The 22,500-nt window shown below is 37.2% G+C and overlaps 2 protein-coding genes across 3 annotated transcripts in view; both read right to left on the bottom strand.

Moving 5' to 3' along the window:
- LOC123517651 (sodium/glucose cotransporter 5-like) overlaps positions 1 to 7,765 on the bottom strand; it is a 22,348-nt gene extending 14,583 nt beyond the window's left edge. The window contains exons 1-3 of one of the 2 annotated variants that reach the window (XM_045277963.1): positions 7,528 to 7,765; positions 2,041 to 2,112; positions 1,168 to 1,272 (exon numbers count right to left, since the gene is read on the bottom strand). In XM_045277963.1, coding sequence (XP_045133898.1) covers positions 1,168 to 1,272; positions 2,041 to 2,112; positions 7,528 to 7,611 — 261 coding nt within the window. In that variant the 5' untranslated portion in view covers positions 7,612 to 7,765. Of the gene's footprint in view, positions 1 to 1,167; positions 1,273 to 2,040; positions 2,113 to 4,880; positions 5,402 to 7,527 lie in introns of those variants that run through there. The other variant, XM_045277964.1, reaches the window with a different exon arrangement.
- A 7,666-nt stretch (positions 7,766 to 15,431) lies between these two features.
- The window catches only part of LOC123517652 (sodium/glucose cotransporter 5-like), an 18,284-nt gene continuing 11,215 nt past the window's right edge, over positions 15,432 to 22,500 (bottom strand). The window contains exons 8-10 of the mRNA XM_045277965.1: positions 21,247 to 22,023; positions 20,890 to 21,010; positions 15,432 to 17,140 (exon numbers count right to left, since the gene is read on the bottom strand). Coding sequence (XP_045133900.1) covers positions 16,845 to 17,140; positions 20,890 to 21,010; positions 21,247 to 22,023 — 1,194 coding nt within the window. The 3' untranslated portion in view covers positions 15,432 to 16,844. The remainder of the gene's footprint in view (positions 17,141 to 20,889; positions 21,011 to 21,246; positions 22,024 to 22,500) is intronic.

Genomic DNA, 22,500 nt, shown 5'->3' with positions numbered 1-22,500 from the left:
TATACATTTGCTGTGTTTTGCTTTATTTTAGAAGAAATTAACGTGAAAGTTGTCTGTAGAGGGAACTGATCTTCATGGGTGGTTGTCTGCTTGCTCCCTATCTCTCCACCTCGGCATTAAATGTGCGCAGTCAAAGCCTTACAGGAAACAGGTAGCAAATGGCGTTATTGTTTGTGTCAGTGAATAAAATGTGCAGGTTGTTAAGTACTACTTTTTTTTTTAACTAGTAGGTTACGTAGCAACTCAATGTGACTATCATCCACTCAGCAGTCAGCATTCAGCAGTGACTTTGCACTTAGTTGACATCTTGACACCGAAGTGGTAGATATCTGGCATATTCAATAGCATTGAATATTCGGTCATGATATTCATTTGATGACATTCAAGACAATATTCATCTTGTGATGGGAATACATTTCAATACAGTAGCGTGCCGATGGCGACGAGAATTAAGCCCTCCCATCAGTACAGGAATACAAATATTAATACGTAAATGAGCGCAATTCACGGAACAAAACACAATTTAATTAACATCACCGTGTCTAAAGGAACTTTTACAGTGGTGGGGAACATCAAGTTGTCACGAAGAGAGTGAGTTACCATGTATTACGCTTAAAAGTAGCATTTAACAGCTATTCCAAAGTAGTATGCTGTATATGAGGTGAAAGATATTGATCTCAAATTAAATATTTTCATATATTTGCATATTGCTTATTGACTTTACATGAATCTCTCTCTCTCTCTCTCTCTCTCTCTCTCTCTCTCTCTCTCTCTCTCTCTCTCTCTCTCTCAAATAACAAAAGCACCATCTGATTGAAAAGGAAGTAAAGTTTAAAGAAAGTAGGTTGTCGGAAATATTTTTGGCAAGATGCCATAAAGCATGGAGGGAGGTAGACAATATATAGTCTAGATATGGAAAAGCTTTGATATTTTCTGTAAAAAAAAAAAAAAAAAATGTGTTGAAGAACAGCAGCCACAGCAGTCATTGCTGTTGCTGTCGTTTTCGTCGTCGTCGATGTCTTCATCATTGTTAATGTCAATGTTAGTAAAATTATTTATAGACCTTGGTTAATGCTGTTGTTGTGATCATCAAAATGAAAGCGGTGGCAATATTCGTATAAGTAAGAGATAGTAGTGTAAAAGTAATATTAGTAGATTAATACTTACGTTAAAATTGAAGGCCCCGATGCCTATGCCGCTGGCCGCCCCGGAACCCGAAAGGCCGATGAAATGTTCGGAACCAATGTTTGTAGCCATGAGTGAGGCACCGATCTGTAGGAAAGACATCATGCAAAACTACTGTAGTCATTGCACGCCACTTTCATATATATATATATATATATATATATATATATATATATATATATATATATATATATATATATATATATATATATATATATATATATATATATATATATATATATATATATATATATATATATATATATATATATATATATATATATATATATATATATATATATATATATATATATATATATATATATATATATATATATATATATATATATATATATATATATATATATATATATATATATATATATATATATATATATATATATATATATATATATATATATATATATATATATATATATATATATATATATATATATATATATATATATATATATATATATATATATATATATATATATATATATATATAACTTTCCCTCTCCTATGTCATAAAGATAGCAGCACTATCACCTGTCTCTAATGCTGTTAAAGTTCTTCTCTCAAGCCTTTGCTGACAGAATCGGCAACATGTCAAGCTGAAATTCTGTGACTAAAATACTTTTTTTTTTTTTTTATTATTCCCAAGCTAATTGCATGCAAAGAAAATCACGTAAGATGTTGAAAAAAGGCAGGATGTTAAAAGCTATCAGTGGCATGGTTATGTGTATAATTGATGCAAAAGCTAAAAGAGACTATGAAGATTTGGTTTATGAAATAATAATATACACCTACACACTTGGTTATACCTACTATACTACTACCACCACCACTTACCGGAAACCAACCCATGAAGCGTCCCGCCAAAAAGTAGCCAGAAATTGTCCCTCTGTTAGTTCGACACAAGGCCTGCAATGGAGCAAAGACCAAAGAAAAGACATGATACTTTTCCTGTCATTGTGAAGGTCATCAAATTGGTTTGTTCCGTCGTCTCCCTGTCCCTTAGTAACCTGCGTATTGTCATACTTAATGCAGGTGAACTTCCCGTGACCATAATAATGTGAATGTGTGTGTGTGTGTGTGTGTGTGTGTGTGTGTGTGTGTGTGTGTGTGTGTGTGTGTGTGTGTGTGTGTGTGTGTATATATATATATATATATATATATATATATATATATATATATATATATATATATATATATATATATACATACATACATACATACATACATACATACATACATACAGACAGACAGACAGACAGACAGACAGACAGACAGACAGACAGACAGACAGACAGACAGACAGACAGACAGACACACACACACACACACACACACACACACACACACACACACACACACACACACACACACACAGTAAACCCCCGATTATCCGAAACGAAAGGGGGGAAGCCTCTTTCGGATAAGCCGATTTTTCGGATAATCCAGATTCTGCTGTATGGTAAGGACGACTTTCTTCTTTTTCCCGGTTTCTTTAAGCATCTTAGGCATGGTGATGATGAAAGAAACGAGGTGGAAACACAGGTTGTAGAATGCGGCTGGCGAGTGTAAATACAGTGGCGCGACTGCCAACTGCCGATTGTAAACAATGAACATAAGAACATAGGAAAGGAGGGAAGCTGCAAGAGGCCGCCAGGTCTATACGAGGCATTCCCAGTGTGCTTAATCTACCTAATTCCATCTATCTTCCCCATCCATTAATTTATCTAACCTTCTTTTAAAAGCTCCCTATTGACTCAGCCCTGACTACATGCCCGCTGAGACTGTTTCACAGGGAAGAGTTTATTTGGTCTGATTGAGACCCATCCTTAATATCTACCCATAGAGACTCTGTTTTGCTGTCTGTCTTAATTCTGCTGTTTATGCAACATTGCAGTGTGTCCTTGACGTATAAGGCCACTCCTCCCCCTCTTCTGTTTTCCCTGTCCTTATGAAAAAGTGTATAACCATCAATTTTCACCTGATCAAATACCCTCCTTGACATATCTAACCAGGTTTCTGTTAAAGCAATTATATCAAAATTTTCAGCACTAGCTGCACCTCTCAGCAAATCTATCTTATTCAAAACACTCCTACAGTTTGTGTAATACACTTTTAAACTATTCTTTGCATTTACTAAGCTGGTTACTTTTCAAGATTTGACTATTCCTTCCTGCCTATGGGTCACCGATACCCCTTCCCTTTCCTGTCCCCCGAAGAAAGCGCTGGAGTACATTTAACTCGCCTTCAAGTGTTCCACCCAAAAGGAAAAGAAAACAAAGCATGATACGGTAAACAAAGCACGATTGAAACGTATTTATTTAAATTGTACTTATTAATTTTCAATGTTATTTCAAATACTATTAGAATAAGCTAAAGTAGTTGAAGAGTAAGTTGAAAAGCAAAAGAAAATTAAATTAAATCATATCAGAATATAGCTCACCTTGAGAAAAAATATTTTCCCGGTAATGGAAACAGTCTTTAGTTTAAGAGTGTTCCCCTTGGCAAGCTATAATGAAACAAATTAGGCTAACATGAAAGGACAGAAGGAAAACAAAAAAGGGGGCCAAGTACTGATACACCTTAAATCAAATGAAGAACCGAAGACAAATTACCGACCACGCACGAATATGCAAAACCGATTTACAGTTGCCAAACCGAAGCGACAGAATTACACGAATCGAATGAATCCTTTCACCATGAGTAGACTAAAAAATTCTATTATATAAATCGATTTCGGATAATCCCATTTTTCGGATAATCCGCTTTCGGATAATCGGGGGTTTATTGTGTGTATATATATATATATATATATATATATATATATATATATATATATATATATATATATATATATATACATATATATATATGTGTGTGTGTGTGTGTGTGTGTGTGTGTGTGTGTGTGTGTGTGTGTGTGTGTATATATATATATATATATATATATATATATATATATATATATATATATATATATATATATATATATATATATATATATATATATAGAGAGAGAGAGAGAGAGAGAGAGAGAGAGAGAGAGAGAGAGAGAGAGAGAGAGAGAGAGAGAGAGAGAGAGAGAGAGAGAGAGAGAGAGAGAGAGAGAGAGAGAGAGAGAGAGAGAGAGAGAGAGAGAGAGAGAGAGAGAGAGAGAGAGAGAGAGAGAGAGAGAGAGAGAGAGAGAGAGGGAGGGAGGAGGAGGAGGAGAGGGAGGGAGGGAGGGAGGAGGGAGGGAGGAGGGAGGGAGGGAGGAGGGAGGGAGGGAGGGAGGGAGGGAGGGAGGAGAGAGAGGAGAGAGAGAGAGAGGGAGAGAGAGAGGAGAGAGAGAGAGAGAGAGAGAGAGAGAGAGAGAGAGAGAGAGAGAGAGAGAGAGAGAGAGAGAGAGAGAGAGAGAGAGAGAGAGAGAGAGAGAATTGATAAATTTATTGGTTGATTTGTACATACCAAAAAAGAGAATATTTTTAACCTAGTTACTAATGGGCCCGTTGAGAGAATCTCTTATACAGGCCTTGATACTAAACAAATATCACAGACAACGCAGTCATACTATTAACTAATTGATAATTTTCAATCACAAACAAGCACAAACACATAGTTATATGCGTACACTATTTAACAACAAAGATACATATCCTCATTCTTACATACATAATTCATAGAATATTTACTACTTACATTAATAATGTATATTTATCTCCACAACAAACACACTCAGAGCATACAGGTACATACCTACAAAAATATAATTATACAGTATGAATATTAGAAAAATACATATAATTGCAAATATTTAAACAAAGGAAATTAATATCTAGTCATGAATTGTCTTTTGATTCTTGCCTTAAAAGTATTTTTTGTATTGGCATTTCTTGTGTCACCTGGCAATTGATTCCACAGCTTGACACCCCGCACCAGCACACTTTGCTGGGCGTGGGACGTCCGGCATCGAGGCAGTCTAAGTTCATGTCTCGTTCTAGTGTTAGTGTTGTGATTATTTCCAGAGTATTCTATGGTTACTGGGCAGTCATGTAAGGCATTATAGACAAAAATTGAAGTGCTATAGGATATGATGTCATCTAATTTCAGCAGGCAATTATTTCTAAAATACTGATCGGTGTGTTCATACTTACTACCAAAATACATAATTCTTAATAATTTTTTCTGAGTTATAAAGAGATTTTGTACATATGTGTGACATGCCCTCCCCAAATTGCTGCACAATAAAACAAATGTGAATACGCTAATGACATATATACTCGTCTTATATTAGCAGAGTTTAATTTATTTCTTATGTTATACATTATCCCTATTAATTTGCTAATTTTTAGTTTAATGAAATCAATGTGCGCCTTCCATCTTAATTTATCATCAATAACAACTCCTAAAAACTTTGTTTCTGTTACTCTATGGATATCTAAGTTGTTAATCTTAATGGTTATGTTTGCAGTTAGGGTTCGTGTCTTTGTGTGTGTTAACATGTAATGTGTCTTATTAATGTTTGTAGTAAGTTTATTACTATTGAGCCAGTTATATACATTGACAAGTTCACTGTTAACAATAAGTTCTAGCTCCCTGAGGTCTTGCCCACTAACATACATATTTGTGTCGTCCGCAAAAGGAGAAAGTTTAATTTTGTGCTACTTCTTACTAAATCATTTATATAGATCAAAAAGAGTAAGGGTCCCAGAACTGATCCTTGTGGTACTCCATGACGGATCGTTGTTTGAGCTGACACATGATCATTTATGCAAACATATTGTTTTCTACCACAAAGATAACTTCTAAACCAATTGTTAGCAGCACCTCTAATACCATACAAAGACAATTTTTCCAGTAAGATAGTGTGAGAGATAGTGTCAAAAGCTTTGGCTAAGTCACAAAAAATGGTTATCTGGTACATCTTGTTATCGAGTGTGTTGTAAATAGACTGACACAATTTATGCAAGGCTAAATCTGTTGAATAACCAGGTCTGAATCCAAATTGGTTGTTAGTTAATATGTCATGATCGGTTAAATAATTACTTACACGCTTGATCATTACTTTTTCAAATATTTTACTAAAAGTTGTTAACATTGAGATGGGTCTATAGTTATGAGGAAGCGTATTTATGCCTTTCTTGAATACTGGAATAATTTTAGAAACTTTTAAATGGGTTGGAAAAATACCATCTTCGAATGATCTATTTATAATGTGTACAAGAAAAGGTACTATAATATCTGTGCATTCTTTAACAACTTTTGGGTGAATTTCGTCATACCCGGGCGAGGTAGATTTCAATTTCTTTATTATTCCATGTACTTCTTCTACTGATGTTGGGGATAAGTACATAGAGTTATGAATAGGCTGTGGTAGAAATTCTCTAAATTATCTTGCTGCAGGCGGTAAGAGAGAGAGAGAGAGAGAGAGAGAGAGAGAGAGAGAGAGAGAGAGAGAGAGAGAGAGAGAGAGAGAGAGAGAGATTTCAAATGGAAATTTATGATTCCTTTCACTCTTCTATTTTGTCCGATGCTATATAAATCATAAGGAAAGTAAATATATTAGCACCTTTAAGTTGTTCCAGAGAAGGGTCAGCACAAAAATCTTCAACGTTAAGCTGAGCGGAAGCCATATTAAATAGATGTTAAACAAACAACAACAAAAAAATGATAAGCGAATTACTGAAGTGAGGAACTTGGCAGAGTGATGATAATAAAGGCAACCTTGGAAATTACCTAGATTATACTTAAGTAAACACTTATGAATACAATCACTAATGGGGGGGGGTAAACTAGAGAATTACGGCATTAAGAAGCTATTTAATAACCCAATAATGTAACTGACATACACATATAGATATAACATGAAACACATGAAACTAACATACACATATACATATAACACAGAAATAAATACAACAATAAAGAACCCAACTTAATACCTAACAATAATACTAATCCTATATGGAGGCAATGTGGAAAACACTGCTACATAATTTCATGGTCATGTTTAGTTATTCAGTTGTAATATCATTATGGAAGCAAGATGATAAACGTATACTACGTAATTGTCCCTAAAGGTAGAGTGTTATACTATAATATACGTTGTTGCACTACCTTGATAAATAAATGGCTTGCTCTCTCGCAGAGAGTACAGTGTGACTACGGTTTGTTTCATAGTATCTATATTGCAATTGTTTGTATATTTATTCATAATCAGGCAAAACTATTATATACATAGATTGTGAGGAAATTTTCAAAAATATTTCTTTCTCCAATATCTGAAGTATTGCAATATGACATCATATCCTATAAAGAAATACATTTTCCACGGCTTGGTACTTACATAGCCTCCCACCAGTAGATTTAAGCTGAAGTACAGAATGATGGCCACGTAGTCCGATGCAAGGAGAGTCTCAGAGTGAGCCATGGCACCTTGAAGGAGGTACAATTCTTGCTTCTACGCTGCTTCTACGATTGGTTCCACCCTCGTACTTGTCTGACTAGCAGCTTCCGATGCTACCTCCCTCGTGTGAGTTTCCTGACTGGGTTAATTTGTAAGTCTCAGCGGTTGTACAGTTGCCAGATTGGTCAAGCCCAATATCACTGCATCAAGCAAGACTTCCACTTTGGGGTATTGACGGCGAAGGGGCGAAGGGGGCAGAGGCTATTTATAGTAGTATACGAAAGTGACAAGGGAACAAAACAACTAAAGCATAAGTCAGTATACCTACAGCAGCATGACTCTCTCTCTCTCTCTCTCTCTCTCTCTCTCTCTCTCTCTGAGAAAAGATGTCAATCGAAAATCTCGTACTGGACTCGCGTCTTCACCTATATCGTACACTTAGAGAACAAAACCTTAATCTTATGGTCCAGCGGAACAGGATTATGGTCTATCTCCGTATCCCGTCGGACATAAAACTAATGACAGAACATTATGTGCTCTTTAAGTAGTTCATATCTCATCTATAGTTTCGTCTCGTATGCTTTTGCATTTCATTCTTTATTTTTCTTCCTGTAACGCATCAATGATCTATGCTTTCCCTTTGCTTAGGGCCTTTTCAAGACTCATTAGATTATATATATATATATATATATATATATATATATATATATATATATATATATATATATATATATATATATATATATATATATATATAATACGGAACCGTTCTGTATTGAAGCGTGAAATGCTGCGTTTCGTATTGAATCAATACGGAACGCCATTTGTTCCGTATTTGCCTGTATGAATAGTCAAGCAAATGAAACAAATTAATAAGTCATCGTGACCAAATATTGAAACAAATACATAACCAGTTCACAAAAATATATGAGTTTGTTAGGGGTTTGTCGTGCCGCCCGTGCGTTACGTAAACAGTACACGTAATATCTCGCTCCGCCCCCCAGTGCTTCCATTTTATGGTAAAATACCCTAAACTAGGTTCATTGGACCCTTCTTAGGGTAGTGTTTAGGGTAACGCATAAACTAGAGTAATTTTAGGGTAATCTGCCGTGCTATGGATGGGTGTGCTTGGAATGGTGCCAATCTGGTGGCAGGCTGGTTCTCTTTCATGTTCGATTCATGTACACAATCATCCCCGTGACTTGTATCATCCCTTCACCCCCCCACCCCATCCCCTTTCTCCCCAGTTTCCACTCACCCGTCTACTACGCGTACACGTTTTGGACCTTCGGACGGTTAGACTTAGATCACAGTTCACACACAGAGTCAGTCACTTGCGAGGACGAGTCCACACAGAGCAGCCGCAGTAGTGGCTGTAGTGTGTAGTCCTGTGTGTGTGTTTGGGGGTGGGGGGGCAATATTTAAACTTATGTATGATAAGAGTGTATTAATCAACAATTTATGGACAACTTCGACAATCTAGGGTAAAACACTCGAATCTAGGGTAAAATCGACAAAAATCTAGGGTAAGATTTCATCAACTCATGGAAGCACTGCCGCCTCCACTGTCCATCACCAACGGCTGTCAGTCTAGAAATGAGTGGGGCGGTGAACATTGCTACTGTGCTGTGCCATGCCTATGTCTCATCCCTGTTAGGTACCTGGTACTGAACATGGCTGCATCTGCAGGATCTGTACACTTGGAAAATGTATAAGTAATGGCTATATTTATGATCCATTCATATTCCAGGTAGCTACTGTTTTCTCCAAATGGGTTTTCTTTTTCTTTTTTCTTTAATTAAGGGAAATTTATTTATCAGTGTCTCATTCTTTAGAATTTATACAGACTCATCTAGTTTCAAAAATAAATTACTGATAACTTGACTGATGAACGTATTTTGCAATATATCCTCACATTTAGTCAAGATATCCTTGAATTCCTCCTAATACAGGGTACTTATGGAAGAGCTGATCTTCAAGCCTTGTCAATATGATTGACTTTCTACCCGCCATCACTGTTCCAACCTCAGCTAATGCGTTCCGTATTTTTCGGAGGTGGAGGTGGCAACTCTAACGTCACCACACAACTGATCGTTTTTTTTTTTTTTTTTTATGATATATTGATTGGCATTTAAAATGCCAAGAGCATCTTAAATCAGATAAATAAGTAAATATTTAAAGATCTGCAAGAAGTGAACAGTAAAATAAAAGGAAAAGTGTTCTTGAAATAAATGACAAGTAGTTGTGCTTTGTGTACCTCCTGATTACCACGGGAGCAGCAGGCATACCTTTGAAAACTACATAAGAATGTCATTCTCAGGTGAAAATGTTCCATGCCCATGCTCTGTATTTACAGCCTTTGTCAACCTAAAGAAACAAATGGAATTATTTTCATGCTTCAATGAACCTAACTTAAAAATTGCTTCGCAAGGCTTGCCTGTACACAACCACGAAAACAATTCACCGCGGAGGTTCTAGACCAGAGATTACGCCAGAATTAGCATTTATGTATCCACTTAAACTCTTCCTTCAGGCTAGCATGCATTCATCAATTAATCTGCACTTTGCCCAACCTTGCGCAGTCATTCTCCTTTACTCCCCGTGTGTATTCATCTGGTATTTAACTCTTTTCACACCGTCCACACATCTCGTTCGACGTCTTCATTCATTTTTTTATATCTTTCATATTCAATAATTTAATCCTGTTGTTTTCACTAGTCGCTCTCTTTCACTCTCCTCATGTCCATCCGCTTACACTCCTACACCGTCAACTTTCCTTCGCACGTCTCCATCCCTCACTTTATCCACAGATGTTATTCCACAAATGTTTCTCCAACACTTCATCTCTATTACTTTTATATATATATATATATATATATATATATATATATATATATATATATATATATATATATATATATATATATATATATATATATATGTGTGTGTGTGTGTGTGTGTGTGTGTGTGTGTGTGTGTGTGTGTGTGTGTGTGTGTGTGTGTGTGTGTGCTGGAAAAGCAACGTAACAAATATTTTAGTGTTGTTGGAATGAAGGAAGCAAGGAAGGAGTAGTGAAGTGTTTAGTTGTAGGTGGCTGTGCTGGGCTTATAATAACAATGGAGCAAGATAGAAGAGAATGTTAAAAGTAATAGAGATGAAGTGTTGGAGAAACGTGTGTGTGTGTGTGTGTTCACTGTTTGATCTGCTGCAGTCTCTGACGAGACAGCCAGACGTTACCCTACGGAACGAGCTCAGAGCTCATTATTTCCGATCTTCGGATAGGCCTGAGACCAGGCACACACCACACACCGGGACAACAAGGTCACAACTCCTCGATTTACATCCCGTACCTACTCACTGCTAGGTGAACAGCCACCTACACGTGAAAGGAGACACACCCAAATATCTCAAATATCTCCACCCGGCCGGGGAATCGAACCCCGGTCCTCTGGCTTGTGAAGCCAGCGCTCTAACCACTGAGCTACCGGGCCGTGTGTGTGTGTGTGTGTGTGTGTGTGTGTGTGTGTGTTCTATAGTTTAGGTTAGGAGATATTATGATGTTTGCATCAACATTATATTTATTATTTATCTATCTTATCTGGAGTTTTTTTTTCTTTTTTTTTCTATTTTTTTTTTTTTTAGAAGTAAGGAGTCTATGTATGTAGAGTCACAAGGGCGAATCTGACAAATAGTATTTTAGAGATCATTGTATTTATTATTGATATATGAACTACTTCTAGAAAACCTCATTAAAAAACAATGTATTATATACCGATATAATTGTAGGTACAGTCTAATGAAAAAAAGAACTTTAATTTATCCTTAATATATGTATGAATGTAGTACATCTACCTGCAGACATAGAGTACGCTTTACATAAAGATAATATATTTATTCGGAAAGAACATAACCGGAAAAACAAAAAGATTGTGAAATGTGTACCCTGTTAATAATTTTCAGTTTTTCATATTTTTTTCAGATTTTATTGCTTCTTTTTTTTCATCAAGAAAAAGGAATATGATTTTGTTCAGGATGGTGTCTAACTCATGCGTGTGTTGTGTGGCCTTGAATAAAGCATGATGATTGCATTTCGGTGAGTGAAAGAAGCGTATCATTACCACACTCTCCATATTTTCTGGATAACAAAAGTAATGCTAAAATAAGCTTTTGGTAAAGGTGCAAGGAAGTCAGACATCATTATAACTCTGTTGCCATAACACACAGGAGAGATTTCCTTTCACCATCCTCTTCAAAACTCAAAATGACAAATTTTGTAGCTTCACCCTTCTGATTCCAGACGCCTGAATATCACTCAAGTGTGGCGTAGTTTTAGGAAAAATTCCATCGTTATAGCCACGCCCTCACCGCACCCTAGCTGCCATTTAAGATTGGCTTTACTATAGTGTTATGATTATAGGCTAACTGAATAAAAATTTTGATAATGAAACGAAAATGCTCACCATGTGAGTGTAAATGTATGGGGAGCTCAGACTTTTTCTGAAAAATTCCTATCATACATGCATGTTTGACATTCAGGGTACGAGTATTTAATTGATCAAAACTTTATTACAAAGATAACTTGTCTATTACAAATACAATTGGAGAAGGAGATTACCACAGAAGAATAATCATGATAATATATATATATATATATATATATATATATATATATATATATATATATATATATATATATATATATATATATATATATATATATATATATATATATATATTATGTAAGAGGGGAAAGATGGTCAAGGGCAACATAAGATTAGAAAAAAAAAGCCAACTTAGTTGCCATTCTCCTTGCAAATCCGAAAGAGTTAGCTAAAAGAAAGGGATAAATGTCTGGAAACCTCCCCTTAAATTAAGTCAAGTAATAGGAAGCTGGAAATACAGAAGCAAGTAGGGAGTTCCAGAATTTACCAGAGAAAGGTATGAATGATTGAGAGTACTGGTTAATTCTTGCATTAGAGAGTTGGACAGAATAGGAGTGAGAGGAAGAAGAAAGCCTTGTGCAACGAGGCCGCAGGAGGAGAGGACGCATGCAATTAGCAAGATCAGATCAGTTAGCATGAAAATAGTGGTATAAAATAGCAAGAGATGCAACATTCCGGCGGTAAGAAAGAGGCTGAAGACAGTCAGACAAAGGGGAGGGAGTTGATAAAACGAAAACCTTTGATTCCATCCTATCAAATAAAATTGTGTGAGTGGAATCCTGCCATACACGCGGGTAGATAAAGTCCTTGTGCAGTGTTAGCAGTTGAAAGAGTGAGAAAAACTGGCAGAGACGCCTCAGAACACCTTATTTCATAGAAAATGTTGTAGTAAGAGATGAGATGTGAAGTTTCCAGTTTAGATTATGAAGAAAGGACAGACCAAGGTTATTCAGTGCAGAAGAGGGGGACAGCTGAGTGCCATTGAAAAAGGAAATATTTGTCTAGAAGGTCGTGTCGAGTTGAAAGATGGAGGAATTGAGTTTTTGAGACATTCATACATCTGTCACTTCACAATCATCTATCTCATCGCCAGTATGGCTTCCGTCAGGGCCAGTCTACTGGTGATCTTCTGGGTTACCTTACTGAGTCTTGATCATCCTCTTTTAGAGGTTTCGGCGAAACTTTTGGTATTGCCTTAGACATATTAAAAGATTTTGATAGAGTCTGGCACAAAGCTTTGTTCTCAGAACTACATACGCTCCTACTGTTTCTATCCTTCTCTCTGCAACTTATCTCAAGTTTCCTCTCCGACCGGTCTGTTGCTGCTGTGGTAGATGGCCACTGTTCTCCTAAATCTGTTAACAGTGGTGTTCCTCAGGGTTCTGTCCTGTCATCCACTCTTTCTCTATTATCCATCAATGATCTAAACCAAACTTCTTGCATTCGACTCCTACGTTGATGATACCACCTTTCCACGTCTTTTCAGAGACGAACAATCCTTCAGGAATTGTTAATAGTTCCCGCAGGAACGCCACAGACCGCCTGAATTTTTTTTTATTTTTCTTTTATTTATACCATGTGAACTTTTCACGGAAATTTATGGGCTAAAGGGGATACTTTTTGGGTACCTCATATCTCAAAGCCCACAAGCTAGGAAACCATTGCCACGAGTGAGGAAGCCCAACTTACACTCGGACCGGATTCGAACCCGTGCTCTTGGAGATCCCTCAGACCCCAAAGCACGCATGGTTTCACAGTACCACGGCGGCCCAGACTTCTGATCTTTCTAAGATTTTTTACTGGGGCAGAGAAAAGTTGGTAGTATTAAAAAGCTCGTATTGAGGATTGATTAAAAAACTTTAGACAAGCTAGAGATTAATGCTATAAGATGGTAGTTTACGGGATTAGAATGGTCACCCATTTTAGGAACAGGCTAAATGTAGGCAAACTTCCAGCAAGAAGGAAAGGTAAAAGTCGATAGACAAAATTGGAAGAGTTTGGCCAGGCAAGGTGCAAGCACGGAAGCACAGTTTTTGAAAACGATAGGAGAAACCCCCTCAGATCCATAAACCTTCCGAGGGTATAGGCCAGCGAGGGCATGGAAAACATCATTACGAAGAACTTTGACTGAAGGCATGAAATACGAGTAGTCAGAGGGAGAAGGAGAGGGAGGGACAACCCCAGAATCATCCAAGGTAGAGTTATTAAGCAAGTCTGAGAGAAGAGTTCAGCTTTAGAGACAGATGTGATGGCAGTGGTGCCATCGCTTTGGGAGATCCTGAAGAGGGATTGGAAAAATAGGATAAGATACAGATATGAGATTGTGATCAGAGGAACACAACGGAGAAGATAGAGTAACAAAATAAGCAGAAGAATTATGGTTAATATATATATATATATATATATATATATATATATATATATATATATATATATATATATATATATATATATATATATATATATATATATATATGTGTGTGTGTGTGTGTGTGTGTGTGTGTGTGTGTGTGTGTGTGTGTGTGTGTGTGTGTGTGTGTGTGTGTGTGTGTGTGTGTGTGTGTGTGTGTGTGTGTGAGAGAGAGAGAGAGAGAGAGAGAGAGAGAGAGAGAGAGAGAGGTATTATCTTTTTATTAATTAATTAATTAATTTATTTACAAATATTCTTTTCCAAACCATAAGAGAAAATCTGACAACCGTGACATTCACTTGATTTTTTGGTTAGTTCCAACACAACCACAAGACAACATGATTATTTCCCTAAATGTACGTACTTATTCATAGTTGTAACACATGGAGCTAAGTTCGTACTGTGTCGTCTCCTTAACTGTTTTTATCCAATTTTTCTTTAAGCCATGAATACTTCTAGTACACAGCACCTCTTCCTTCTGTGTTTCACTGTTTGATCTGCTGCAGTCTCTGACGAGACAGCCAGACGTTACCCTACGGAACGAGCTCAGAGCTCATTATTTCCGATCTTTGGATAGGCCTGAGACCAGGCACACACCACACACCGGGACAACAAGGTCACAACTCCTCGATTTACATCCCGTACCTACTCACTGCTAGGTGAACAGGGGCTACACGTGAAAGGAGACACACTCAAATATCTCCACCCGGCCGGGGAATCGAACCCCGGTCCTCTGGCTTGTGAAGCCAGCGCTCTAACTACTGAGCTACCGGACCGTGTGTGTGTGTGTGTGTGTGTGTGTGTGTGTGTGTGTAATAATAATATTTTGGTTTATTTGGAATGGCAGTTGACAGAGTCAACTGAAAATTCTATGTATTAACATACTTATACATATCATCATATACTAAAGGTCTTGGGATGGAAGGAGAGAACAAGGAAGAGGAGGAAAGGAGTACTGACTTCAGTGTGTGTGTGTGTGTGTGTGTGTGTGTGTGTGTGTGTGTGTGTGTGTGTGTGTGTGTGTGTGTGTGTGTGTGTGTGTGTGTGTGTGTGTGTGTGTGTGTGTGTGTGTGTGTAATAATAATAATATTTTGGTTTATTTGGAATGGCAGTTGACAGAGTCAACTGAAAATTCTACATATTAACATACTTATACATATCCTCATATACTAAAGGCGGATTCACATGTGTCAATATGCGTGTGGCAATTCTACCTACTGGACTCTATCCGAGTCTATCGGCTAGGTATTGGTGGCTAGCAGGTGGAGATGCTACAAGCAAAACAGGACCGAAACTTCAGTCTTGTCCAGCCGCTAGCGGCTTTGTTTACATAGTCACGTCACGAAGGAAGGTTTGAACATGTGGTGCTCAGAGGCAGAGAAGATATTGGATTTAATGAGGGACAAATAGCATGCCTGGGAACCGAAAAAATAAGTAGTACAGGAAAAACACCCACGTAGAACTACATTCGGTGAGATGGCTGCCATTCTCCGATGACTGGTTATTTCTCTTCAAGGTGTTGTTGGAGGTTAGGATTGAATACTTGCGATGATTTAATTTATTTGATTGCAATTGTACATAATCTTTTGTTAAGATGAACACTCTTCTTATAAGAAATGTAAGCCAACCAGCCTATACTTCCCTGCCGGTATGTGTGAACATGTTCCGGCTAGCAGGGCTCTGTCGATACTTTTAACGACTATAGCATTACCACCCGCGGCGCATATTAACACATGTGAACCCGCCTCAACATTCATAATTTCATACAACTACACAACCCCATACTTGTATCTGACAACCCCATACATGACTGCTAGGGTAGCGATAGATAAGATAAGCCTAGTGACCTAGGCCCGGGGTCGTCAGACCACACTGTGTATTTCTGTATTTCTATTCGGAGTTTGTTTCTCCTACCTAGCAGCGAGTCACAACCTAATCACTGCTAGGTGAACATGGGCCACGCACTTAGATAGAAGCCTTGCCCAAATGACCTCTGACCTGACTCTGGTGTGTGTGTGTGTGTGTGTGTGTGTGTGTGTGTGTGTGTGTGTGTGTGTGTGTGTGTTTATACTTTGAAGTTAAACGATGCAGTTTTAATACTCATATGGATTATGTAAAAAAATAATCCTGAAATAATTTGGCTTGGAAATACTTTAACAAAGAAAATTTACTTTCTCCATTATTACTGATAACCTGCCACATAAGAAAGTACAAAACTTCTCTACCTGAAAGTACAAGCTCATAAAAAATTCTGCATCGTTAAAACCTGCACACACATCACCAACCACTGATCCTGTAATAAAAAAAAAATATACGCATAAAAAATAGCGCAAGTACAAACTTTACGGTGTAAAAAGTAATACAAAACGTATAAATCTGAGAATGTTACAATGCTGTACCAGGCCTATGCTGGCAGGTACTCATATTCCCTTGGGTTAACATCGGTTGGAAAAGGATCTATTGTGAAGTAAGCAAAGAGTCCTATGCCAACGGCTACTAATATTACAAAGTTAATGTTGAGGAAAAGTTTTGCGTGAGGATTTTCATTCAGAGAAGTAAGGAACTGCAAGTGATCTTCTTCGCTGGCAGTGTTTTGGGGTGTCACTTGCAACCCGCACACCCACAGGCACCACCTCTTGCTCTTCTTTACCCAGTAGTCCTCTGCTGCTCTGCTGGTGTGAGTTCCTGATGAGCTGATCTCTGTAGGGATATAATGCTGGGTCACTATACTACGTGTGTGTGTGTGTGTGTGTGTGTGTGTGATGCATTGCATGGCCAACAAGTACGAGACACCAACTGTAGAAGGCCGTTCAGAATGAGCAAAGTCGATACAACGAAGCTAGTCGACTCACTGTCTCAGGCTGAACAAGCTGAACCCAGTAACAACGTAAATGTATTCACAGACGGTGTTACCAATATTTTGTACAAGTGTTTGGAAAATAGCAAATTGAAGCGTAGTGGTGAAACAGATGACGTTAATAACCTGTCAAGATGGGAAAGACTTCTGGATGATAGAGACAATGCCAGAGTATGGAAAGCAATAGATTGAAAAGACATTTTGGGAATCGTCAGTTTGATGATACAGACAAGCCGTCAGATGAAACCTTCGAAACCCACTTTGGATGTTTGTTGAATACTGATATAGACGTACTGAACCATTCACACTATCAGACAAATGTAAGAATTCCAGTGTTAGACGATCATATATGTGTTAATGAGATACAGGACCAAATAAGGAAAATTTAAATAGACAAGTCTTGTGGACCTAATGAAGTGAATTCGGGAGCTTTGTCCCTTCTCCTGGCACAGTGGTGTATGACTAGCTGCTTTGTTTAACAGTGTGTTTAGCAACATGTATCCAGCCTCATGAAAAAGATCTAGAATGTTCACAATTTATAAAAAGGGGAACAAAGAGAACACTAATAATTGCCGAGGAATCAGCGTTAACAATAGTGTTGCGAAATTATACGAGGTAATATTGAATGATAGGTTGAGTCAATGGTTTTCTCTGTTTCGTGAGCAGGCCGGAGCACAAAAGAAGCGAGGTTGTTTAGAGCATATTGTCACTTTACGCTTGCTTTGTGATATTGCTCGACGGAAGAAATATTCCCTTTTTGTAACCTTTGTGGGTATTCCAAAGCGTATGACTATGTGAACAGAAGAATGTTACTTAAAATACTTAAAAGGCTTGGTTGTGGGTGTATTATGTTGGGAGTTTTAGCAATTATGTACCAAATTACCAAGAGCATTATAGAAAAGCTGTTGTTACTGCTAGATTAGGTCTTAAACAGGGATCGCCAACATCAAGCATCTTGTATGTTATATTTATCAATGACTTGATTGAAACTGTAAAGGAAAGGTGCCCAAACGGTGGTTTTTTTATGGCTTCACATTCTTGTATTTAAGGATGATACCATATTCTTGGCTGCCTCCACGGATATGACGTTAAGAAGGAAAAAACTTCTTCAGATGTATTGCCAACAATATGGAATGATCATCAATTCAGACAAAATTTTTTTTTTTTTTTTTTTTGTTATCAATGGTAACAACAGAGATCGTCAACCGTTAACAATGAATAATCTCACTATCGAACAATGCGACAAATATATCTACTTGGGATCAGTGTTCACCAGCTGTGGATCGGTATCCGCCGCTGTCAAGGCACACGCAAAGGTCCAGGTCAGCCAGGTTTTAAGATATGTTTCTTTTGTTAAGAATGAGGATGTGCCATATATAGTTAAAAAAAAAAAAAAAGTATGTTAGATGCTGCATTGGTATTCTCTTTACTCTATGGATGTCAGCTATGGGTGTGTGGAGACGTTAAGCCTGTCAGTAAGCAGTCTACCTGGGCCCCGAAACAATTATTAGGAGTGCGTAAAAGCTGCGTTAATGACGCGTGTTAGCAGAAGCAAGATATTCTTCCCTTCTAGATCTCATACGATAAAAGCAACACAAGTGCTTTCATGACATCTGGGAAGAACGACGAGGTATGGATGATGATCCCTTGCCGCTATCCTGGGTAGCCTTCTTGATAATTACCTAAGATCACTATTACGACGCTGGGAGTCTCTCTTAGCTACACCACACAACAAGATAACAAGTAACTCATCTAGAAAACTAACATATAAAGATATTGACCCACTCTTTTCCGTACACCCATGTATACACGCAAAGACACACAGTTAAGGAACATCATCGACGAGCATTCACTAAATTCAGGGTTTCGGGTCACAATTTGAGAGTATTGAGACAGGCAAATAGAACAGACGCGGGCGTGGGCGTCTGTGCCCATGCGGGGAAATACAGACAGAACGACATGTGATGTAACATGTGTTCATTCCCAGGTGGTCAGAGAAACAAGTACGTTTGAAATTATGGAACAAGTAATTTCAGATAGATTTTATAAAGAAATGCAATGTAATATTTGAGATCTTATAGATGTATAAATAATTATTATTATGTTTATTAAATAACTGTCGCACGTGTAGTGAGATTATGAGTCGTGATAGTTTCATGTTTCTTTTATCTCAATTTGCGTACTATTTTATTTATTTATTGTTATTTTTTGCTGGGTGTTGCTGTATTTTACTGTATTCAAGTTTAGTTTGAGGTGTTCCGAGGCCAGAATACTGAGTTAGCTTTGTGTTTGTTTTGTTTATGTTAATTTTGGGTATTTTAAGGGTTTCTTGCGTAATTGTTTCATCTATATACTTTTAAGATAAGGAGATCTTTAATATGCCGTAATCTGTATGTAATATAATGCCTGGAACGATTTTATTGTTTGTTTTTATTGTTTATTTCAGTATTCTTTCGCTTCTATTGGAATGCAAATAATAAAATTCTAGAGTTTCGTATATTTCAATTTAGATTAGGATATTTTCATATTATGTAACATGTCACTCATGGTCAGTAAACTATCTGAATCTGAATCTGAATCCGAATCTGTGTGTGGATGGGCGGGTATGAGAATATGTTTTGGTCGTTGTAATTCCAAAGCTCTGTAGTGAGTTCCTGTGGTCATGTAATTTCTAAGCACTTTTCAAATGTTCTTTTTCATTTGGCGATGAATTGCTGCAGTCTTTTATTGAAGAAATTTATTAATTTTATATTTGATACTATTTCTATGAATTAAATATAGTGAGGTTTGCTCCGTATATAAGACATTCATTACATTGTTGTGCTCTGAACTTTGCTTACTCTTAGTGGAAATCTGTTTTTTTTTTTTTTTTCGTGTTGCTGTTGTTGTTTTTAGATATAAATTCTACATAGAAGTGATTCATCATTAGCACTGTCATGATATTTCGACTCATGGCATCATCAGCGTAGGACGACCTCAGTATTAGCGTTCATTATTATTATTTTCATTATTATTATTATTATTATTATTATTATTATTATTATTATTATTATTATTATTATTATTATTATTATTGTTATTATTATTATTTTCATTATTATTATTATCATTATTATTATTATTATTATTATTATTATTATTATTATTATTATTATTATTATTATTATTATTATTATTATTATTATTATTATTATCATTATTATTATCATTATCATTCGATGATCTTCAGAGTCTAGTTTTTCTTTCTTGCACATTTTATTTTAGTTTTCGTTGAACACCAATCTAATTTTGCATTTTATTATATTTTCCATGTCTCCTTTCGCTTAGGTCAGTGACATAACCTCGTAGTTCCCAGCAGAACTTTTGGTTTGAACACCAGAAATCAGAGTTGATAGAATTTCATAATGATACTCATCTTCTTTTACAGTTCCCTAGTAACTCAGGTCGTGAGTACCAAATCAGTGTGGAGCTTTAAAAGAAGATAACATAAATCTCTGAATGAGGATGATAGGTGGAAATGGGTAAATATGTTTCATCAAGGAACTTATTTTGTTATATAAGAAGCAAAAAAAAAAAAAAAAAAAAGTCTTGCCTTCAGTCTGACCCGTTGGAGGAGACGTGTCTTGAGCAATGTGTGTCAAAGCAATCTTCTCCTCCATCTCATCATCTCGCTGTCTCTTGTCCAGTCTGGTAGGATATGTTGTCCGTATTATCTGGAATATGTAATGACACTTGTTGAATACAAATGTCTTCAGTGAATTTTCATGACTTTAACTTAAATCATTTCAAATAACACTCAGACATTCATGGATTGGACATATGCCCACGAAGTGCATGTATAAGTAATGTATTACAAATATGTTGTGACATCACATGCTTATAGAAAAAAAAATCATATATTGTGAGAGTACTAGGAAAAGTTCAAATGTTTCTGACAGCAATTTCTCACCCTGAAGTTCTCAGGAGGTTCAGTGAAGAGGGAAACGACCACTGCTGTCAATATAGTTATCCAGAAGAGTATCATAGCAAAGTACATGAAGTTCAGCCGTATCACAAGTGGTCGATACTCATCCTCTTTGCATGATGGGGGAGGATGAGAGAAGTCCAGAACCATGCGTATGAGTCCTACAAAGAGTCCCACCATGAGAGCCCAAAAAGCTCCCTTCTCATTCATGCGTTTCCAAAGTATTGCGGCGAGGTATACGGCGGCTATTGGAGGTGCGAGGTAGGCACCTACTTTCTGTATGTAGATGAATAATTGTCCTCCCTGGATCTCTTCAATAATAGGAACCCAAGCTACAGACACAGCCACGAGGACCACCACGAAAAGTTTTCCAACTATCAGTAGCTCTCGAGTTTTGGCTTTGGGACGCAGACGTGGCCAGAGATCCAGCGTGAACATGGCGGAGGTGGAGTTGAAAATGGAGGTAAGATCACTCATCAGTGCCGCCAGCATGACCGCCAACATGATGCCCTTCAGTCCCGCTGGCATGATACCCACCACGAGCCGCGGATAAGCAGAATTGTAACACGAAGATTTCGACCCACACGCCCGCATGCACTCTTCCGGCAGAACGCAGGCCACGTCATCTGGGAATAGCGCGCGGGAGATCATGCCGGGAAGAATGATGATGAAGAAAGGCAATATCTTAACGTAGGAGGCAAACACAGTGGCTCCCTTGGCATGGGACAAAGACTTGGCTGCTAACGCTCTCTGGATCATCATCTGAAATTGAATTAGTGTTGAGTTCACATACTTTGCATTTCTTTGAGTCATAATATTTCAAGGATAGGGAGAATGGTATTATTTGGATGTACTGCAAACTCAGAGAGCTTTGATGTCTTCCCTTGATAGGAGAGGCGGGAGGCGAACAGGAAATGATCAATAAATGCATGAAAAATACACCTAATGCTTCGTTATAAACATTTCAGACGCTGATATTTTGCATCTGATGGATTTTTGATTCCCTGTTCTGATGAATTGATAAGAGAAAAAGAAGGTGACAAACGGACATAGTAAAAGATTGCATCATTTATATTATAGTTAAAAATGACTACTGCTAAGAACTCGAAAGAATATATTACTATCTACCATGGTTCTTCTTTGATAATTTTTTTTTATATATATGAAGATGGAAATGAGAAAGCAGAGCCAGCAAAAGTTTACCACACTTAGAGTCAACAAAGATATAATATTGGGTAT

This window comes from Portunus trituberculatus, chromosome 42 (genome assembly GCF_017591435.1).
Source record: "Portunus trituberculatus isolate SZX2019 chromosome 42, ASM1759143v1, whole genome shotgun sequence".
Classification (NCBI taxonomy): domain Eukaryota; kingdom Metazoa; phylum Arthropoda; class Malacostraca; order Decapoda; family Portunidae; genus Portunus; species Portunus trituberculatus.
Note: the sequence above shows the minus strand (reverse complement) of the source record. Positions and strands in the feature narration are given on the sequence as shown.